Source organism: Humulus lupulus, chromosome 8 (genome assembly GCF_963169125.1).
Source record: "Humulus lupulus chromosome 8, drHumLupu1.1, whole genome shotgun sequence".
NCBI classification, from domain to species: domain Eukaryota; kingdom Viridiplantae; phylum Streptophyta; class Magnoliopsida; order Rosales; family Cannabaceae; genus Humulus; species Humulus lupulus.
The window spans coordinates 48,827,678-48,849,955 of NC_084800.1; the positions used below are offsets into that span (position 1 = coordinate 48,827,678).

Genomic DNA, 22,278 nt, shown 5'->3' on the forward strand with positions numbered 1-22,278 from the left:
GACAAAGTAAATTATTTAGAATTTTCTAAAAATTTGTAGGATGATTTAAATAACTATAGTATACATAGCCATAAAAAAATTTGCACCGAAAATACTTTTCGAGCCAAAAAATGGAAATGAGGTACAACAAAGAACCACCCAATAATATATATAGGATAATTTTATGGTGCATACTTTTTGTGTTTCCCAGTTCATGAATAGTTTTCAGCGTCGAAAACTATTCACGAGACAAGAAACACAAAGGGTATGCATTGGTGCATATCTTTATATATATAAATATATATATCTAAGTATTGTTGATAGTAGGGATGTTCGTGGTGGGAGTGGTACAATTTTTCTCTAATATTTTAGATTGTACCATGTATGCAATTTGAGCATTTTTCCAAACCACAATCCACATCACACAGACCTCAAACCACATAAATTGTACCGCAAAATTACAATGTAGTGCGGTGTGAGCGGTTTATAAATACTACTTGTTGATAGTGAAAAAATGGGTAATAAAGTCAAGGAAGGATGATCATATGGTTCTACCATAAGAGGATAACAGGATATGATGATGGAGATTCCGATTCTGTTAAATAGTATACGTCTCAATGAGTTGCCTAAAACTATAGCCTAGCTAGCTATCTAGTTCCTACACTACTACTACTCCTACTACTAAAGACTCATAGTACTGCATTACTACTACGTACGGCTTGCATGTAGTCCCATACCTCATCATTCATTTTCACATCATCCTCTGCTCCACACATATCTGTCATCCACAAAAATTACTATATATCTTGATATAATTAATTCAACGGATATTTAATAATAATAAAAAAAAACCCAACAACATTTTTTATTCATTGTAATTACAATTCTATACATTACTTGTATATTCTCTTCAAGGAATTTTATCACTAGCCAGCTACTTCATATATATCTAAGACATATAGTATGCTTCTCAAAATGCCCTTTAAGAATCTAATCTCATTATTTTCTCCATATTTTTTTCTTCCCACTTACATTGACTCGTGAGTTAAGTTGTAACATTAAAAAAATAAAAATAATATTTGAGGATCTAAATAATGTCATTTAAAAAATTTGGGTATTTAACTGATATAAAATTAATTTTCAGAACTTATGTATTACAAAATGTAAAAAATAAAATATATATTACAAAGTGCAAAACACAGAGACTACACTTAAACACAATTCCTTTTTTTCTTGATGGTATTTTGTTTCTTTCTAACTTTTTCTTCCCTCCCATTTTTATTCTTCTCTGAGGTTGTTCAAAAGGTAATATTTAGTAATTGTGGAAAATAATAAAGCTTACTTACCCAACTCAAAGAGGCGTTTATATATCTAATGATGACGATCAGATCATCAGCTCTATTATTGTTGTTCAGTCTATATATTACCATAAATACTCTTATTACTCTTTCTTATTTCAGTAACAAGAAAGTCTCCGTATGTCCGTACTGCCTATGTGGCAAGCACTTATGCACACACACCTACTTCATTTCAAAAACTAAAATATATTTAACCACACAATAAAAACCCTGCTACCACTTACTGAATCTCCCTGTATAATATATACATATCACTATTTACAGTACTACGTACTACAATTACTGCTAATCAATACCATTCTATACAGTACGGTATCGTTTTAAAATATGCAAACGCTAACCCTTTCTTTAGTAGAGTAGATTGGAAGAAGGGTGGATATGAAGGTGGGTGGAAGGAAGCTATTCATTCTTATGTTATCTTTGTTTGGTAAGGAGGAAGAAACTAAATGAAGAAAATAGCTATGGATTGTGAATCCCTAGGCCCACAAAACAATAATCCATCTATACGTGGGTGGATTGTTGAACAAAAAAATTCTAAAATATTAACATGACAAATTTTTTATTATTCTTATTTATTTTAAATATTAAAAAAATATTAGTCTTTTCTTTCCTTCCTATTACACCAAACAAGTTTTTAAAGGATTGTCACTTTACTCTCCATGCTTCCCACCAAACACAGAATAACACTACATGTATGTATTGCATACAATATATGTAAAAACAAGTTTGTTTTTAGCCACCCATGATAGTTCTAGTTGCACGAGAAAAAACAACGGCCAAAAATGCTTCGTGCTTTTGTTGTCATTTATTTTTTTATTTTTATATAAAGACCCAACTAAAAGCTTGAGGTTAAAATTAGAATATCGGTACTTAATACTGGAATAACCATGTTTTGTGCAGGTGTTTTACTGTAATACCCTAAATTTCCTAATAAGGTTTATGATTTTGATTAGGAGGTCAGGATGGCCATAATTGCTTTATTATGTTATTAAATGATAATATGCATGTTTAGGTGTATTAAATATGCATGTGAATCAATTTCTGAGTAATTGGGTGATTTTCATATTTTGGTCATTTCGGGCATATTTGTCATTTATGTGATATGTGTGCGGTGCTTTATTATTGTTTGGTTATCCTAGGGTTGCTCAGCACAAGACGATCCTAGAAGGTAAGCTAGTGGGAAAATCATAACGAGATTTATTCTTGACTCGGAGTGAGTCAAGGGGGTATTTAGAGCATTACCGGGTTATGGGTAATGTGAATTAATATTTGGTGATAAATTGGGAATTAGTAAGATCAATGGGAAATTCTGGAGGTTTTAACTATTTTGCCCCCGGGGATGTTTTCGGGACCCCGAGCGTTAGGATTTGGTTGAGGCTACTTAAGCTTGAAGTAACCTTTTAAGAAATAAAAAGAACGTTCTCTCTCTCTCAAAGTTCCATTTTCGTCTCCCGATCGTATTTTCGAAGGTAACTTGAGTTCTAGGACTCGGATTCAAGCGAGGATCGAGGCATAGCGAACCTAGGGAAGATTAGAAGCTTATTAGCCGAAGGATTTAGTTGGAAACAACTCAATTAGAAGTAATTCAAGTTTTAAATTTTTAAAGTTTTTAAGCTTGAATTGGACTTTGTGTTTTGATGAGTTTTTGTTAGATTTGAAGCTTGGGTTTTATGGGTTTTGGATCATGGGGATGTTTGGGAACTTTGATTTTTGGATTTGGAGGTGTTTAGGTATGTTATTGGGAGGTTTTAAAAGGTTGAAAATGAAGAAAGATGGCTGGGCCGAAGTTGGGCCGTGACCCTATTCTTGGGCGCCGCGGCCCTAGCTCGAAGAAGCAAGTGGAGGCACTTTGGCCTTGCTGGGCGCCGCGGCCCTGAGTGAGGGGCGCCACGGCCCTTTCTCCTGTTGTGGTTGGGGGTCGCGGCTCATGGTGTTAGGGCCGCAGTTCTTGGGTAGTTTTGAGCCCGTTTGGGTGTTTTGACCTCGGGAACTTGGTTTTAGGCCTCAGGATCATTCCTACTACCCGGATTAGTGGGGTTTGATGTCTTGGAGGCTAGGTCTTGGTTTTGAACATGAACTCATTGGATCACCATTTGTGGTTGTGACTAGGTTATCATTAGAGGCTTGGAATCGGGATCGTCCTTGTGGCTCATTTATTGGTAACTTGTGCTTGGACCAAAGGTAAGAAAACTGCACCCCATATGTGACATGCATGGTTATTCTTGATGCATGTTGGATGTTTAAATGTGATCATTGATAGCATATTGAATGTTTAACAATCTCGCTCATGTGGATATGGTTATTATTGAGGTATGCTGGATGATTAAGTGTGATGCATATGATGCACGAGAAATATGTGATTAGGGCATGCCATGAATATTGACTATGAGACTGATCAAAGCTTGAGTCTATGTGTTTATGCATGATCATAATTGTGCTAGCAACTGTTAAGTAAGCATGTTGAATGCCCTACGTTTGAATATTCGACACATGACATATGTTTGGTAGCATTGCTTACTTATGCATGGCACTGACTAATTAGTCAGAATTGGCAAAGGTGTCAGTATCAACTGTGAAGCTGTGACTCATTAGTCAAGTTCGGCAGTAAGCTTACCTTATACAGAATTGAATCCTCAACTCAGTTCCCTAAGCTCCAAGCCTTAGATTTCTGGTTAGAGTCTCCCAAACTCAGCTCCAATTCCTTAGTTCTTGATTGGTTTTCCTCCAAAATACCACTATGCCTTCAAGTGTGGAAGAGAAAACAGAGTGAGGGAGGAGAGAGTGGGTCAGTTTAGAGAGTTCTAAATGATTCTGGGTTTTGTTTTATTCAACTTAAGTCTAATAGGTTACCTCATAGCTCGGGGTACCAAAAAGGTCCCCCAAGGGCAAAACGGTAAATTTTCCTAATCTTCCCTCCTAGACATTTTAACCTCAAATATATCTCCAAATATTTATTTCCAAAACCCGGAAACACCATAAAATATCTCATACCCGGTATACCCCTTGACTCGCCCCGAGTCGGATTCTCAACCCCGTTGTGACTTTCTGACTAATGGCTCCCTAGGACTGTCTCGGATCGTGCTACAAAGATATATCACAAACATATCACATTTATGCCCTCAATGGGCTTAAATCACAAACATACCCCTAATATCCAAATGGGGCTCACACGTATATTTAGTTCAACTAAACATGCATCTCTATCACATATTCGGATAAATTCACATATTATAACAATAATTCACTTATTGCCTTCTAGGCACGCTAATCAAGGCCCTAAGCCTTATTAGCAAATTTGGGTCGTTACAACTATCCCCTCCTTACAGAAATTTTGTCTTCGAAATTACCTGAATAACTCGGGATACCGCTCCCACATCTCAGATTCCAATTCCCATGTCGCCTTCTTAACCTTGTTGTTCCTCCACAGCACTTTCACCAAGGCGATGGTCAATCTCTGCTTCAGCTCCTCGAAGCTGTTCTCACATTTATCTGACCACACAAATTTCTGGCTCTTGCGTGTCAGCTCAGTCAATGCAATAGCAATCTTTGAGAACCCTTCAACGAAACGTCTATAATAACATGCCAATCCAAGAAAACTTCTAACCTCAGAAGCATTCTTTGGCCTTGGCCAATCTCTGACCACTTCAATCTTCGCTGGATCTACCTTAACCTCTCCTTACTGACAATGTACCCAAGAAAGGATACCTGAGATAACTAGAACTCACACTTCTTGAACTTTGCAAACAATCTATGTTCCCTCAGTCTCTGTAGAACCAATCTCAGATGCTGCTCATGTTCTGACTCAAACTGAGAATATACCAGAATATCATCGATGAAGACGATCACAAACTGGTCCAAATAATCCTTGAACACTCTGTTCATCAGATCCATAAAAGTAGCAGGGGCATTAGTCAATCCAAATGACATGACTAAGAACTCATAATGCCCATACTTGGTACGAAAAGCAGTCTTCGGTATGTCTCCCTCCTTGACCCTTAACTAATGATAACCAGAGCGAAGGTCAATCTTTGAGAATACCTTCTTACCTTGCAATTGATCAAACAAATCATCTATCCTTGGCAAAGGATACTTGTTCTTAATTGTCAGCTTATTCAGTTCCCTGTAATCAATGCACATCCTTAGAGAACCATCTTTCTTTTTCACAAACAGAACTGGCGCACCCCAAGGTGAGAAACTAGGTCTGATAAAACCCAAATCCAACAGCTCTTGCAACTACACATTTAATTCTTTCAACTCAGCTGGGGCCATTCTGTAAGGTGTTTTAGACACTGGCTCCGTCCCTGGTGCCAGTTCTATAGCAAACTCAATTTCTCTGTGCGGTGGCAACCCTGGTAAATCTTCTAGAAACACATCCAGAAATTCACAAACAAGTCTGGTATCTTCTGGTCTCACTGGCATGACCTGAGTGGTGTCAACCACACTGGCCAAGAATCCAATGCAACCTTTTTGCAACAGATCCCTAGCCCTCAAAACAGAAATCATAGGTATGCGAGGTCCATGCACGGTACCAACAAACACAAAATGATCCTCACCTTCAAGCTCAAAGGTGACCATCTTCCTTCTGCAATCAACGGTTACCCCATACTTTGCCAACCAATCCATACCCAATATCATGTCGAAGTTAGTCATAACCAACTCTATCAAATCCACTGATAACTCTCTGCCCTCCACTGTCACTGGCAAAGATCTGACCCATCTCCTGGATACCACTAACTCTCCAGTGGGTAACAAAGTTCCAAACCCCACAGCATAAAAATTACAGGGTCTACACAGTCTATCAATAATATTACTAGCAACAAAAGAATGTGTAGCACCAGAATCAATTAATACATTATAAGGGGTTCCAGCACTAAGAAGCTGACCTGTAACAACTGAGGGAGAAGCCTCAGCTTCTGCTTGAGTCAATGCGAACACTCAAGTTAGGGCCGAGTTGTCCGCCTTTCTGGGTTCTTCTTTTCTTGCCTTAGGGAAATCCTTTTTAAGATGATCCACTGCTCCACACGAGAAGCAGGCCCTCGCCCTACACTATCCCAAATGATGCCTCTTGCATCTGGGGCACTCAGGATAAGACTTCCAGGCTTCACTACCACCTGGACAACCCATTGAAATACCACTGGGCCGCCTATTAGGACCTGGAACTGGGAAGGTGTCAGGAACCTTTATCTTCTGATCATTGGGGCCTCCACCCCTACTTGAACCCACAAATGGAGGACCTGTCCTCCTAAAATCCTTTTTGGCTGCACTATCCCGCCAGATCCTGTTCTCTGCACTCTCAGCTGTGAGTGCCTTCTCAACCACCTGTGCATAGGTAGTAACCCCAGCCACAGTGGTGATACATACGTCACGGGCTAATCTGGGTTGTAGCCCCTGCAGAAATCTCTCTCTTTTGGTCCCATCAGTGGGCACCAGTTCCATGGAAAATTTCGCCAAACGATCAAACTTTAAGGCATACTCAGTGACTGAAAAACTTCCCTGAAGTAGCCTAATAAAATCCTCGGCCTTTGCCGCCCTGATAGCATCATTATAATACTTTTCATTAAACAGAGTTTGAAACTCTTCCCAACTCAAGGCATTAACATTCTTGGTCTAGGTAATAACCTCCCACCAGATCCGAGCATCCTCCCGAAACATAAAAGTGGTACAGGCCACCCTCTCATTACCAGTTACCCTCATGAAATCAAGGATAGTGGTAATCATACTCATCCATTGATCTGCCTTGGCAGGATCTGCACTGCCCTAAAAAAACTGGAGGTTGTTGCTTCCTGAACCTTTCGCAAAGAGGTTCCCATTTATTTCCAACCTCAGGCAGCTGCTCTGCTGCTGGCACCGACACAGGGGGTGCCTATGATACACTGGCCACTGCAGGCGCTTGCTGTTGTCTCAGGAGATGAAGCTCTTCTCCCTGTCTCAACACTATTGCCTGCAAATCACTAATTATCTGCTGCCAGTTTACAGGAGCTGGCTGTGGAATCTGTGACTGATCATTTTCCTGACCCTGGCTATTATTATTCTAGCCTTGATCACTCTGGCCAGCTGACATGTCTGTCTGCCCTGGATTCATTCTTATCTCTTATACCTTGCTGAAACAATGATCAATACGGCCAGTCAGGTAGTAATAACTAAACCTCTTGCCGTCTTACGGTCCAAGAACAAGCAGACAATTATCATATTCCACAGTCATACAATATATACAGGCATATACATGTTTATAGCATTTAGTACTCAACATGTATCACATAATAATTCACAAACAACAGTACTAATAAGTATGTTCCAGCAATCTCAATACTATTTACCACACAGTTGCTGAGAATATAATATTTCAGGGCACAGGTTTAACATGGTGTCTCATGCATACAGGTAAAGCATATATACCATATTTAAGCAGTTATACATATAACTACATAAATAGTTACCAAACCATGAGTCGAGCTTGACTTCAGCGATATGTGTACATGCCCAGCCAGTTTACAAGAACCTTAACCTTGGCACGCACTGATACCAAGTTGTAACGCCCTGGTTACCCCAGGACAGTTACTGTGAATGATGAACCAGAAATTTAACTCGCTACCCGAGCCATTTGGTTAAAAACGTACTTCTATGTGTTATTAACAGGCTAAGGTGGAAAACAAATAAAAATGAAAGGATATATTTTATTAAGTATATAAAACTGTTCATGAGCTCATCAAAACATTTATAAGTTATTTACAACTCAAAATGGTCATTACTGTTTCAAATTTACAAACCCGCCGACCTAAGCGACAAAAATAGGGTAAACCCCCTAGTTCCTCTGAGAACTCCTTGGACATGGTGGTCAAGCGGCCGCATATGTACACATCACCACCTAAGCTCTCCACTCAAGGCTGGGTGAGTTTTTCTTTCCCTTTACCTGCACCACATAGCACCCATGAGCCAAGGTCCAGCAAGAAAACATAATATAGCATGATATAATAACAACAATAATCATAATAATCATTCAGGACTTTCAGTCCAAAACAGGTAAGTGACGGTCACAAAAGTCACGAATGTGGGTATAGCTCCCTTAAGCCATGTGATGATAGGGTCACCGGGCTTAACAGATAAGTGAACCTTTCACTAACTTAAACAGGTTAGGTGCATGATGACTAGTCATCAACATAACCAACCTCATGACCATAGAGTCATAACCATGGAACTTCGTTCCCTAGCCATGTGACAAACAGTCACCTAGGCCTTAGGCCTTGGCTTTGAGTAACTAGCTTAGACTAGTCAAGCGCTTATAAGTTTCATCGACCTTAGGGTCGGTCTAGCGTTAATACCTTAGAGTCATTCAACGCTGATATCGATTAGATCTAATCTTCATTCGGCCCTGCGTTCAAGACGCTATGCCGTTTCTGACTCTTAGGTTAGTGTCCCTTACTAGTAGTGCCATATACAAGTAAACAATATTCACTAGCATTTAATATGCAATCAATGTCCACATTTATCAACCAGCATGCCTCAACAACAATCATACATGTCATATACACGGGGTGCAGTTTTCTTACCTCTGGTTCGAGCGAGAAATATAAGAACGACTCCTGAGAACGATCAACCTTTTGGTCACTTAGCGGTTACCTAATCATAACCAATTATAATCCATTAATAAAGTAAATCAATAAACGGTTCACAATCTAAAACCACACTCCCGGGATCAATCCCGCACTCTCGGGAATCTTAATATACTCAAACGGGGCAAAGGAACCAAACCCCGAGCCTTAAAAGTCATCCCGAGCCCTAAAATAGGCTTGCTAGAAAATGGACCAACGCTTCAGCCCTATTAAATGGCGCTGAGGCGCTAATTCCAAGTTAGAGAGGCCCAATTCTCTCCCCTGCCAACTTCAGACCAGCAACACCTCTGTTTTCCCTCCTTATGATTCCCCTTGAAACCAACCTTCCAAACCAATCCAAAACCTTGCCAAAACACCCATTTCAACCCCTAAACTTCATACCCTCATCAAAACCCAATCAATCTTACACAAAACTCCCATTGATTCCAACTATCCACATCAAAACTATAAGCTAAAAACTATAAAGAAAACAGAGTATAGCTTAAAATTCATGGAAAATTTCTTACCTCAAGCTGGTTTGAATCCTCCTCAATAGATGAACTAAGTCTACAACCCCCAAGCTTTGATTTCCTAGCTTGATTCTTCAATTTGGGACCAAAACTTCAAAGGAAGATAGAGGAAAGGGTGATGTACGTGAAGAAGAAGTGAGGGTCTGTTTTTGTTCTGTATGTTTCTACAGCCAACCAAAAACATATATATCCCAAGCCAAATGACCTTAATAACCCTAGGTCATTTAAAGCTTCTAAAGTCTCCCCAAGGGTAAAATCGCCATTTCCAACCTATTTCGTTAATCATAATTAACACTCTCCAATTCCTGCTATTCCCGATATTCTCAAATACCAATAATTCAAATCTCGTTACCCTTATACTCCCAGCAACGTTCTAATCATTTAATCATCCCGAGACTCACCCCGAGCCTCGAACTTAATCCCGTTATGACTAAGCCGCTACTTAACATCCAAAGATCGTCTCATGCCAAATAGCTCGAACAAATCCATATTATAATGTGGCCTCAACAATATATCACCGACATGCATACAAATATACAATTACGCCCTCAACGGGCCAAATTACCAAAATACCCCTGTCACGAAATGTGGACCCACATGCATGCATTTAACATCATATTATAATATAATTCACACAAACATGCATATAACAGTTTAATGGCATAATAAATCAATTATGGCCCTCCCGGCCTACTAATCCAACCATTAAACCACATTAGGGATTTCGGGGCATTACAGGCAGTGGGTACTTATTCTTGATGGTCAACTTGTTTAGCTCCCTATAGTCAATAGACATCCTGAGAGATCCATCCTTCTTAACAAACAACACGGGAGCACCCCATGGCGAGAAACTCGGTCTGATAAACCCCAAATCCAGTAGCTCCTTCAACTGGATCTTCAACTCTGTCGGAGCCATTCGATAAGGTGTCTTGGATACTGGCTCCGCTCCTGGTACCAACTCTATAACAAAATCAATCTCCCGCTGCAACGGCAACCCTGGAAGATCTGCTGGAAATAAATCTGGGAACTCGCATACCAATCTGGTCTCCCCCGGTCCAACCGACACAACCTTAGAGGTATCCACAACACTCGCTAAGAATCCTATGCAACCTCCCTACATCAAGTCCCTAGCCTTTAATCCCGAAATCATAGGTACCCGTGGTCCACCATCTGTTCCCACAAATACAAGGGGTACCTCCCCTTCTGGCTCGAAAGTCACCATCCTGCGCTTACAGTCAATTGTCGCCCCATACTTTGATAACCAATCCATTCCTAGGATCATGTCGAAGTCATCCATCACAAGCTCAATCAAATCAGCAAACAATTCCCTACCATCTACCTCTATTGGTATAGCTCTAATCCACCACCTAGAGACTACCAGTTCCCCAGTCGGCAATAAGATCTGAAAACCCCTAGCATACAGAACACTAGGTCTACACAGCTGATCTATCACTCTAGTAGACACAAACGAGTGGGTAGCCCCCGAATCAAACAATGCAGTATTAGAAGAACCAGCACTAGAGATCTGACCTGTCACAACTGAGGAGCTAGCCTCCACCTCAGTCTGAGTCAAAGTGAACACCCTGGCAGGAGCGAGACTGTCGCCCTGTTTCGGCTCCTCCTTCCTGGCTTGTGGGCAGTCCTTCTTCAAATGATTGGCGCTCCCACAGAAAAAGCAGGCCCTAATCCTGCACTCACCCTGATGTCGTCGTCTGCACTGAGGACACACTGGGAAACTCCTCCAGTTGTCACTTCCGCCCTGACGGCCACTAAAACCACCTCGTGCCCTCCTATCAGAGCTGGGAGGAACAAAGGAATCTGGGGCCTTCCTCTTCTGCTCACCGGAGCCACTACCCCGGCTAGATCCAATAAAAGGAGGCAATGTCCTCCTGGCATCGCGCCTAACAACGCTCTCTCTCCAAATCTGGTCCTTGGCCCCCTCAGCTGTAAGGGCCTTGTCTACCACCTGAGCGTAAGTAGTAGTCCCTAGATCCAAAGTGATCTTCACATCATGGGCGATCATAACATTCAATCCCCGTACAAACCTGTCCCATCTTGCTGCATCTGTCGGCACTAGGTCTGGCGTAAACTTCGCCAAACGATCGAACGTCAGAGCATACTCTGTCACAGTCATCCGGTTCTGAGTTAGGTTGATAAACTCATCAACCTTCGCAGCTCGAACTGCCACATTGTAATATTTCTCATTAAAGATACTTATAAATTCTTCCCAGGTCATAACTTTCACATTCTTCCTCTGAACCACTACTTCCCACCAGATGCGAGCGTCTTCTCTGAACATGTAGCTTGCACACGCTACCCTTTCGTTCCCCTCAAACCTCATAAAATCAAGAATAGAGGAGATCATATTCATCCACTGCTATGCCCGCAGTGGGTCTGGTCCACCCTCAAAGGTGGGAGGTTGTTGTTTTCTGAACCGCTCATAGAAGGGTTCCCACTTATTCTCCACAACAGGTTGAACTAGCACTGGTACCATAACCTGTTGAATCAGCAACCCTGTAACCTGTGGAGGGGCATGCTGCCTCAGCTGGCGAAGTTCTTCCTTTGTTCGTTGCAGTCTTGTCTCCATCTCGGCAAACATCTGTTGCCAATTCTGTGGGGCAGGTGGAGGGTCTTGACCCTGGTTATCATCCTCGGCCCGACTGCCGCGGAGTCTAGATGATTGACAAGGCATCTCAACAAATATGCCTGCAACCAATGACACCGCTCATCAGGCATGATAACAACATCCAAACCACCTCCCAATTACATCAGTCAACCATAAGCAACAATCCACATAACACTCAAATAACATATAACACACAATGGGCCATGCCCTGACATCATGCATACATTAAATCATTCATCATGCTCTATATCAAATAAGCAGGCAAACATGGCATTTAAGCACATATTTCAACATAATGGTCAATCATACCAACCAACCCTGAGTCGAGCTTGCAATTGACAGCGAGCGTACATGTTCGGTCATTCTCCAGAAACCATAAACCTTGGCTCGCTCTGATACCAAGTTGTAACGCCCTACTACCTTAGATCCGTTACTAAGTGAGTTCAAAATGTGCAACTAACTCGCTAATCGAGGGTTTAGGACAAAAGTGTAATTAAATCATAATCAGAGTCATAAAGTTGATAATAAACCTTTTATTGAAAAGTTATAAAATATTTAACATTTGGGATCCCAAAACATTGTTTAGAAGTATTTATAACTCAAAATATAACCAAAGTCGACTAAACGACAAAATTCAAGTTTTGTACAAACATCTCCCAAAAACACCCTTGGTTGTGGCAGCCAGACAGACCGGACATGTATGCGCTGCTCGTCCCGCTCGCCATACTCAAGGTTGATCGACCCTCCCTTTGCCTTTACCTGCACCATAGAGCACCCGTGAGCTGAAGCACAGCAAGAAAACTCTCACAAACAGATGATAAGCGCATATCAAACACTTAAGATAAAATCAAGCCAACACCAGGTCATACAAGTACGGCCATGCCATCCCAGGCGCTTTACCAGGCCCTGGGTTTGCAGTCTAAACAGTAAGGATATCCCAGGTATCCCTTGGGGTCTCACCCTGCCAACTCTCACTCCGCGTGCTAAACGTTGTTCCCGGCCCCTTGCCGTTCTCGGCCTTCGCCGTTCCATTATTAATACATACATGTTATATAGTAAACAAATATTAAAACACACGTAAATCTAGTCAAAGGTCCATGCCCCGCAACACAATCATATAGGGCCGAGCCCTGCAACACAATCACATAGGGCCGAGCCCTGCAACATAAGCTCTATGGGAACAGTAGTTTTCTTACCTGTGTCTCGAGCTTTCTAAGCACCGATATCCCGAGCACAGTTCCCTAGTCCGAGCCTCGTCGACGCCCTAATCACAACGCATTAACAATATTCATCCATCAAGTTCTAATCCATTAAATGGCTTTGAGTCATAATTCTAGTCTCCAAAATCTTGAATTCTATCAATCCGGGTGATAAAATCCATCCCGAGCCCTAACAATTAGGTTCCCAAGTCAAATCCCACTAAAATCCCTGCACCTTGAACTAGGGTCGCGACCCACCCCACAAGCGTCGCGGCTAGCCTCAAAACAGAGGCTAGACACCTCCCTGGAAGCACACACGGGCCGCGGCATGCTTGGCCAAGCGCCACAATGTGCCTCGAACTCCATGGCCTCCCAAGGCCTCACGTGCACACGGGCCGCGGCATGCCCCTCCTAGGGCCGCGGCCATCGCCTCCAAATCCAGAAAAACACCACTTTCCTTGCATTTCCTTCGAGCCAAACCCCACATATCTCAACCAAAATCACCCCCAACCTCAGAATTAAACCCAGAATTCTTACTCATGCAACCTAAACATACCAACAAACTCAAGAGCCAATTCCCACACCCATCAAACAACCAAAACCAATCCTAGAATCCAAACCATGCATGTCTAAATCCTAATACCCAACATCAACAAAATTCAGCTGCAATCAACATAACTCAACATATCAGAAAGCTTACCTTATACATAATTGAATCCTCAACTAAGTTCCCTAAGCTCCAAGCCTTAGATTTCTAGTTAAAGTCTCCCAAACTCAGCTCTAATTCCTTAGTTCTTGACTGGTTTTCCTCCAAAATACCACTATGCCTTCAAGTGTGGAAGAGAAAACAAAGTGAGGGAGGAGAGAGTGGGTCGGTTTAGTGACTTCTAAATGATTCTGGGTTTTGTTTTATTCAACTTAAGTCTATAAGGTGACCTCAAAGCTCGGGGTACAAAAAACGTCCCCCGATGGCAAAACGGTAAATTTTTCTAATATTCCCTCCTAGACATTCTAACCTCAAATATATCTCCAAATATTTATTTCCAAAACTCGGAAACCCCATAAAATATCTCATACCCGGTATACCCCTCGACTCGCCCCAAGTCGGATTCTCAACCCCGTTGTGACTTTCTAACTAATGGCTCCCTAGGACTGTCTCGGATCGTGCTACAAAGATATATCACAAACATATCACATTTATGCCCTCAACGGGCTTCAATCACAAACATAACCCTAATATCCAAACGGGGCCCGCACGCATATTTAGTTCAACTAAACATTCATCTCTATCACATATTCGCATAAATAAACATATTATAACAGTAAATCACTTATTGCCCTCTAAGCACGCTAATCAAGGCCCTAAGCCTTATTAGCAAATTTGGGTCGTTACAGCAGGATTCCTTATCCTCGATTCCCCAGCAATGTTTGAATTTATTTGCATGCTTGAATATAGCTATGTTTGCTAGGCATGCCATATATGATTTGATATCATGATATGATTGTTCATGAGCATATTGAGTTTTATTGCTCGGCTTCGGCTCACGGGTGCTATGTGGTGCAGGTAAAGGCAAAAGAAAGTTGGATCATCCTTGAGTTGGAGAGCTTAGGAGACGATGTGTACATATGCAGCTGCTCGACCGCCACGGCCGATGTTTGAAGGAAAGGAACTAGGGTTTAACCCTGTTTTGCCGCTTAGATCGGCTGGTTGTAAATATTTTATTGTAATAGACTTTTAAATTATATTTTTGGGATCCCAATGTATACAGTAAACGTTCTAGTGAAACGTTATATCTTAACCAAAAATTTTAATCCCTAAACCGCTAATCATACTTAGTTACACGATTTTGGCCAAATGATTCGATTAGCGAGTTTAGCACTGTTTACAAGGCACACCGTAACGGTCCCTGGAGTTTAGGGCGTTACATTTACTAATTGGAAAATCATGATATCAGATGCATTTGTATTATATATTTGTTGCATATGGTATTCTTAGTGTTTTCATTTGCAATGTAGGTTAAATTTTTAGTTAGTTCTAACTAATTAGGGTTAAGTGGTTGTTATTGGTTTTGTTAGGATTACTTACTTGAACATATATATAGGTCGTTTTGGGTCTTGGACTAGAACTAACCAACTGATTTTTTGCAGAGAGTTTTTGTTGTTGTCTTCTTTGTTTTTCTCTCTTATCTTTGATGCAGGTGTTTGGTTAGGATTTGAAGCTTCATTCTTGGAGCTTAGTTCGAAATATTTGAAGCTGAAGAACAAAGGGATTTGTTATTGAATTTCAACACTACTTATAAGGGATTTAGAAGAAAGACGATTGAGTGAGAGACTCAATAGTGGGGAAATGTAAATATTTCTATATTGTTTGTTTGTTCTTTAGCAAATTAGTGTTTTGAGATTGTAATTTGTAAAGAACATGATTTGATATAGTGAAAGTTTTTACCCTGGTCTTTGTGACCCAAGGAGTAGCTGACTTATTCAGTGAACCTTGTAAAAATCTTTGTGTGTTGTTTATTTTTCTTCTAGCTTGTTTATTATAGAATTGTTTGATTCATTCATATTGTTCATAGACAACTAAAGTAACTTTTCAAACACTAAATGATATAGCATTCAGTAATTGATATAATTTAATATCAGGTTCTACATATCGTGTGGTGTGGTGTTAGAGCTAGAGTACTCTCATTAATTACTTTAATCTATCATTCAAAATACACCACTAAAACACCATACTTTCTTTATTTTAGATTAAATTTTTACATTACACCGTACACCTGGTTCTTTATATCTTTTTCTATATTGTTTATTCATTTAAATAAATAAAAAAATAATGAGATATTAATTAAAAAATCTCGGAAAGAGATAAAAAGAAAATAAAAGCAATGAAATATTAATTAAAGAGGTTTTTTCATAAATATATATTTTTTGTATTTTTACTTTTTTACGGTCTCTGATTATTTAAAAAAAATATTACCTTAAGTTTTCAAAATATGATTTTCAAAGTTTTTTATTAACAAAAATACGTTGTTAAAAAAATAACTAAAAAACAATAATTTGACAACAACTAGACACCAACCCACTGCATACTAAAACATTAAAAAACAACTAAAAAAACAGCAATTGGACAATAACTAGAAATCAACTCATTGCATACTAACATGTCTTTTTTTTTTTTTTTTTTTAAATCAAAATATATCTTAAAACAATTAAACATCAATTAGACATCAAGACAACAACTATACATAAATTTAAACAACTAAAAAACTACATAAAAACAACTAAACATAAACACAAACAACTAAAAACAACACAAAAGACGAAAAACAAGCAAAACCATAAAAATGTAAAATATTTCTTAAAATCGTAAAATTGAAAAAAAAAATTGTTAGTACGTAACGAAATTAAGTATATTATATAAATTTTCCTTGATTAAAAGATTTGAAGCAACTATTTTTCTATCAAGAGATGTGGCGAAGCTTTGGAGTATATTGTTCGTTCTTCAAAATGAGTATGCTTTATAGGTATATGATGACTGATGGAGTTGAATATTAGCTCTGTTCACTATTATTTTGAAGATTTTGATATTTTGAAGAATTGTGAGTGTTTTTACACCACACATCTTAAGATATCACTTTACAATACTTTCAAATTATTCATTTCTAAACTTTCTTATTGTTACTTTCTTTTTTGGAAACCCAATGACTAATTTTCACACCACAGCATTCTCAATTGGAAAGAACCATATCAGTGTTGTGCCCTCATTATCCTTCATTAAACCGATAAAAGTAAAGAGGCTTTAACTTGGCATTCTTAAGTTTGATCGTTTCTTTCTATCTAATATACAAGAGTGTCAACATTTTAATATGAAATGTCATTAACATATTTTGAAAAGGTAAAAAAGAAGCAAGTGAAAAATAGGTCAACGTGATGTAATTCCGTAATGATAAAGTCAATCTTGGGCGATCTCTGCGCCTGTCATTCTAATGAACTAAAAATTGAAAAGTTTTGATAATGTTAGTACACAAATGATGTAAGAGAGGCAGAGTAGCCAGCCAATTCGCCAGAAGTAAACACCCTAAATTTGAGTGGCATTTCCCAAAATACCCACTACTTCTTCTGATCACTTCATCACTTTCACAATCCTCGACTTAAAATGACACTTTCACCCCCTCCTCCTCACACCAGTTCTTCTTCTTTTATAATTAATTAGTACTTACTACAGCCCCCACCCACACTCTTATTTTTTTAGTTCGTCCATTTGTTTTTTCTTTCAACTCTTTCCCATCAGAAACCATAACGTAAATATAATAAAACATTTGGAATTCATTTGACTCCAATTTCCAAGTTAGGTACGTTTAAATTTTCCTTTCTATCTTTTCCCTCTTTTTTTTTGGTTGGTGTTGTTAACATACTTTTTTATTTGAACCAATGTGTCACATATACTATTACCACTATATACTATTTTGAAAAAGCACTACTGTTAAAGCTCTAGATTCAAAGTCACAATCATTAAAATAAATAAATAAATACTACAAACACTAGAGCTCCTCATATTAACTATGTTTAGTATTTATTATATAATAAATTCATGTACAAAATGACTTCGGATATAGACTATAGTCATTTTCGGAGTACAGTCACACATTATAATCACACTACGTAATATTATAATATATTAACGTTCAATCGATCCCCTGCATATAATTTGAAGTTTGTACGAAGTGTTAAAGCACATGCATGCAATACTATTGCACTATATCTATAGTATGTATGCACATTGGCACATTGATATAATATATGAAATGACTGAACTCTGTTCAAAAGAAGTACATATAGTAATAGTAGAAAAGCTTGGGCCTTTGTTATAAAGATTTCAAAATTGTCTGATTAATGAGAATGTTAACTAGGAGGATATGATTGTCTAGAATTAGTAAAGTGTGTTTGGTTATGTACGAGACAATATATTTAGTTAGAATCTTGGTAATTGAATTACATTATTTGGTTGATCATGATAATTTTTTACATTATTTTTTAAAAAATAATTTAAAAAATTTAATAAAAAGAAAAATAATATAATATATCATAATTTTTATTAAATTAAATACTTTAATTGAATTATTTTTAAAATTAATTATGTATGTAATCCATCGTATTATGATTAATAAGAATGTTTGAAATCCACCTTTTAGAAATGATAGAAGAATTACTCTTTCTTATTATAATAATCTCATTTCCACTATTTTATAATTTCAGGGTTTATAAAAAAAAAACACCTCATGCCAAACACAGAAATCTTGAAAATTACCTTTGCCTTACAAAGATTAACTCATACCAAATCGTCTTTAAGCCAGGTGTGAAGAAATATCTCAGAGTTTCAAGTGAAAAAATGGATGGTAATTTTTTTAACATATTGACAGATAGGCTAGAGAGTTAAATAACGAAACAAATAGTTTAGTTTTGAAGAAAACAGTGAAAAAGAATTCTGATCAAATTGCAGAGTTGGATATTGCAACTGCAACCAACCTAAGGATCTTTCCAAAAACCGGAAGATAATCAATAAAAATAAAAAGATTATATCCAAAGAATTACAAAATCACCAACTTTGATTGGCTGAGCATTAATTGTTAATCAGAGGAGATGAGATGCAGAAAAGGGTAATGATTGTCTTCTTCTTTGCAAGCGAGTAAGAGTGAGAGCTCTTTTCACAACCTGTTTGTTTAGATAATGGAAAAGGAAACGTCCTATAGAAAAAATAACACAGTAATACCAAGAAAAATGGGAGGAATCCCATATATCTACTTGCTTTATAGGAGAGAAAATGAGAAAATAATGGAATTTCTTATTTAATTAAATAAGATAAAATTAAAAAAAAAAACAGTTACATTGCAGGGGAATAGATAGTAAAGGTGGGGGCTTTAGAAAAGAGGAAGAAAGAATATATAAAAACATAGGGCTTCACGGGACTCTGTCAGAGGCTGAGGACACTGAGGTATCTTTCTTTTTGAGGACACGTCGCTCCAGAAAAGTAATAGAAGAGAGAGAGAGAGAGAGTAGTCTTCTCTCTTCTCTATTCTCTGCCTCTTCTGTTGTTGTTTATATTTATATGAGTGTTCATTTTCTTATGGAAGAAAGATAAAAGCTTTACTGAGTTTCCCATTGGAGAAGTGGAAAAAAAAAAAAATGGATCGCTTTCCTTTTTTCCTCTGTTTCTCCTTTACCTTTCTTTAATCTTTTTCACAAGTACTATTTTTTACTTTTCTAATCAGAATCTGATTCTACCAAGGTGAGTTATTCTTCATTTCTAATTATTTTATTACTTTTACTCCTTATTTTTATTTTTATGTCTCTAACTTACTTGGTTTACATGTAACTTCCGAGTAAATTGCTTCAATATTACTATTACTATTCATCTTTAAAATAAAAACAAAACATAATATTGTAACTCCTGCATGCTCAGCAGCATGTTTTTGTCACGTAATGCAGATTTTCACGCGGCTTTGACAGAGGTTTTAGTTTTTAATTTTACTTCAAAAAAGAAGAATAGAAAATTCCCATTATTTATTTATTTTTCTCGTCTTGGTTCGAATATAAATGGTTTTTCAGTGATTTTCTCTCTTTAACAACTCTGTTTCACCACTTTCCTTAACATGGAAATGTACCTAGGCTACACTATGTGAGCTGTAAAAACCACTTCGCAGCCCTGTTGCTCTAGAAAAAAGAAAAATAAAACTATCTTCTGGTTTTTCAGATTCAATCTCACAAACCCTTTTCGTCTCTCCCATTCTCTATCTCTATTTTAGCTTGCATCTCTTTTCTTTTTCTCTCTCAGATCAAACACTAGAAAATGGGCAAAGCAATAAGGTGGCTTAAGGGCTTGTTTGGGATGAAGAAAGAGAAAGACTGCAAACCGAATTCCAACTCTGGCGACCGGAGAGACAAGGTAGGATTTAGCTCGGGAAAGGACTCTGACGGACTGTGTCATAATCCGGCAACTATTCCACCTAACTTATCGGCAGCCGAGGCTTCTTGGCTGAGGTCATATTGTAATGAAACAGAGAAGGAGCAGAACAAGCACGCAATCGCCGTGGCGGCGGCGACGGCTGCTGCCGCTGACGCTGCTGTGGCTGCAGCTCAGGCTGCCGTGGCCGTCGTCAGGCTCACTAGCCATGGTAGAGGTACTATGTTTCAAGGCAGCCGTGAAAAATGGGCTGTTGTAAAGATTCAAACAGTTTTCAGAGGGTACTTGGTAAGTGGTTTTAGCTTAAAACATCAAGGAATCTTTTTTACGTTTGGATTGAAAGAATGAAAGAGAAAAGAAACTAATTAATTTTCTTGGGTGTTTTAATAAACAGGCTAGAAAAGCTCTGAGAGCTTTGAAAGGACTGGTGAAACTACAGGCACTGGTAAGAGGGTATTTAGTGAGGAAGCAGGCCACAGCAACTCTCCATGGTATGCAAGCTTTAATAAGAGCACAAGCCACAGTTCGATCCCAAAAAACTCGCGGGTTCATATTCAACAATGAACCCATTAGTAAATTCGATAATAGAGCACGAAAATCCATGGTAAGTTTTTCATGGAATTCTCTCAATGCAGTTTCTAATTTCTTACCTTCTTATATTGGATCTTTTGCATTTAAATCTGTTGTTGGTGTAGTATATTACTTGTTTTAGTTTTCTTTGCAATAAATATTTTGGTTTCAGTCCAATTTGCAGGAGAGATTTGATGACAGTAAAAGCGATCACACAGCTCCCATTCACAGCAGGAGGCTCTCTGCTTCTTTAGACACAAGTTTTACCACCATTGATGAGAGTCCCAAGATTGTGGAAGTTGATACAGGAAGGCCTAAATCCAGGTCTCGCCGAACAAACACCTCAGTCTCCGATTTCGGAGACGACCCGCCTTACCAAACGCTCTCTTCTCCTCTCCCATGTCGAATTCCCACTCAAATTTCAATACCCGATTGCCGGAATTGCCAGGAGTCTGAGTGGGGATTCACAGGCGACGAGTGCCGGTTCTCCACTGCCCAATCCACGCCGCGTTTCCTTAACTCCGCCGCGTCTAATGCTCCAACAACTCCGGCCAAGAGTGTCTGCGCGGATAACTACTTCAGGGGATATGGGAATTATCCAAACTACATGGCCAACACAAAGTCTTTTAAGGCCAAACTGAGGTCCTATAGTGCTCCAAAACAGAGGCCTGAACCAGGGCCGAAGAAGAGGCTTTCCCTTAATGAATTGATGGAGTCAAGGAATAGTCTAAGTGGGGTTAGAATGCAAAGGTCATGTTCTCAAGTTCAAGACGCCATTAGTTTCAAGAATACTGTAATGGGGAAGCTTGATAGGTGCTCAGATGTTGGGAGAGAGACAGAGAGGACCAACTTGCTGAGAAGATAGTGATTTGGTTGTTTTTGGTTAATAAATATAGATAGAAACTTGGTTAAGACCCAGCTTGCAAGCAAATCCTATAGTTCGGTTGTTAAGTGTTTGAGATCACAAGAACGAAGAATGTGTGTAGATTCAAAGTTAGTGTAATGTATAATTAAATTGCCTTTGTATCTCATTATGATGTTTTTAGTTTTAATGATGGAATTACACATTTACACTTCATGTTCCAAGTAAAAATAAATAAATCATCTTTTGGTATGAAGGCACAGAAATTGTATGATAATTGAAATTTGAATCTTTTGGCTTTTACCATGTCTAGACACATGCTCATAAGATTCACATAGCATCTTTTTCTTTAATGTGTTGTGGAATTTCTCTGGTAATTAATGAAGGGATATAATTGGATATGATACATTTATCATTGGAAAAGACAAGACAATTGACTAAAGTATTTAATGTTACACAAACAAATAATTTTTTTTGCCCCCATGTGTAGCACAGTTTCATTAGCTTGATGTAATGTTTTTCACACTCTTGCCTTTGGAGAGACATTTCAAAAATTTAGAAAAGATTTTGGTGTAGTTTTCAAACTGGGTAAGGGAACAAAACAAAG

At 38.6% G+C, this 22,278-nt stretch overlaps 1 protein-coding gene across 1 annotated transcript; it reads left to right on the forward strand.

Moving 5' to 3' along the window:
* Positions 1-19,411: 19,411 nt before the first annotated feature.
* On the forward strand, positions 19,412-21,927 carry LOC133797126 (protein IQ-domain 26-like). The gene is made up of 4 exons (XM_062234932.1): positions 19,412-19,564; positions 20,111-20,527; positions 20,634-20,843; positions 20,982-21,927. The coding sequence occupies exons 2-4, from the start codon at positions 20,126-20,128 to the stop codon at positions 21,672-21,674; spliced, it is 1,305 nt and encodes a 434-aa protein (XP_062090916.1). The 5' UTR covers positions 19,412-19,564; positions 20,111-20,125; the 3' UTR covers positions 21,675-21,927.
* The last annotated feature ends 351 nt before the right edge of the window (positions 21,928-22,278 follow it).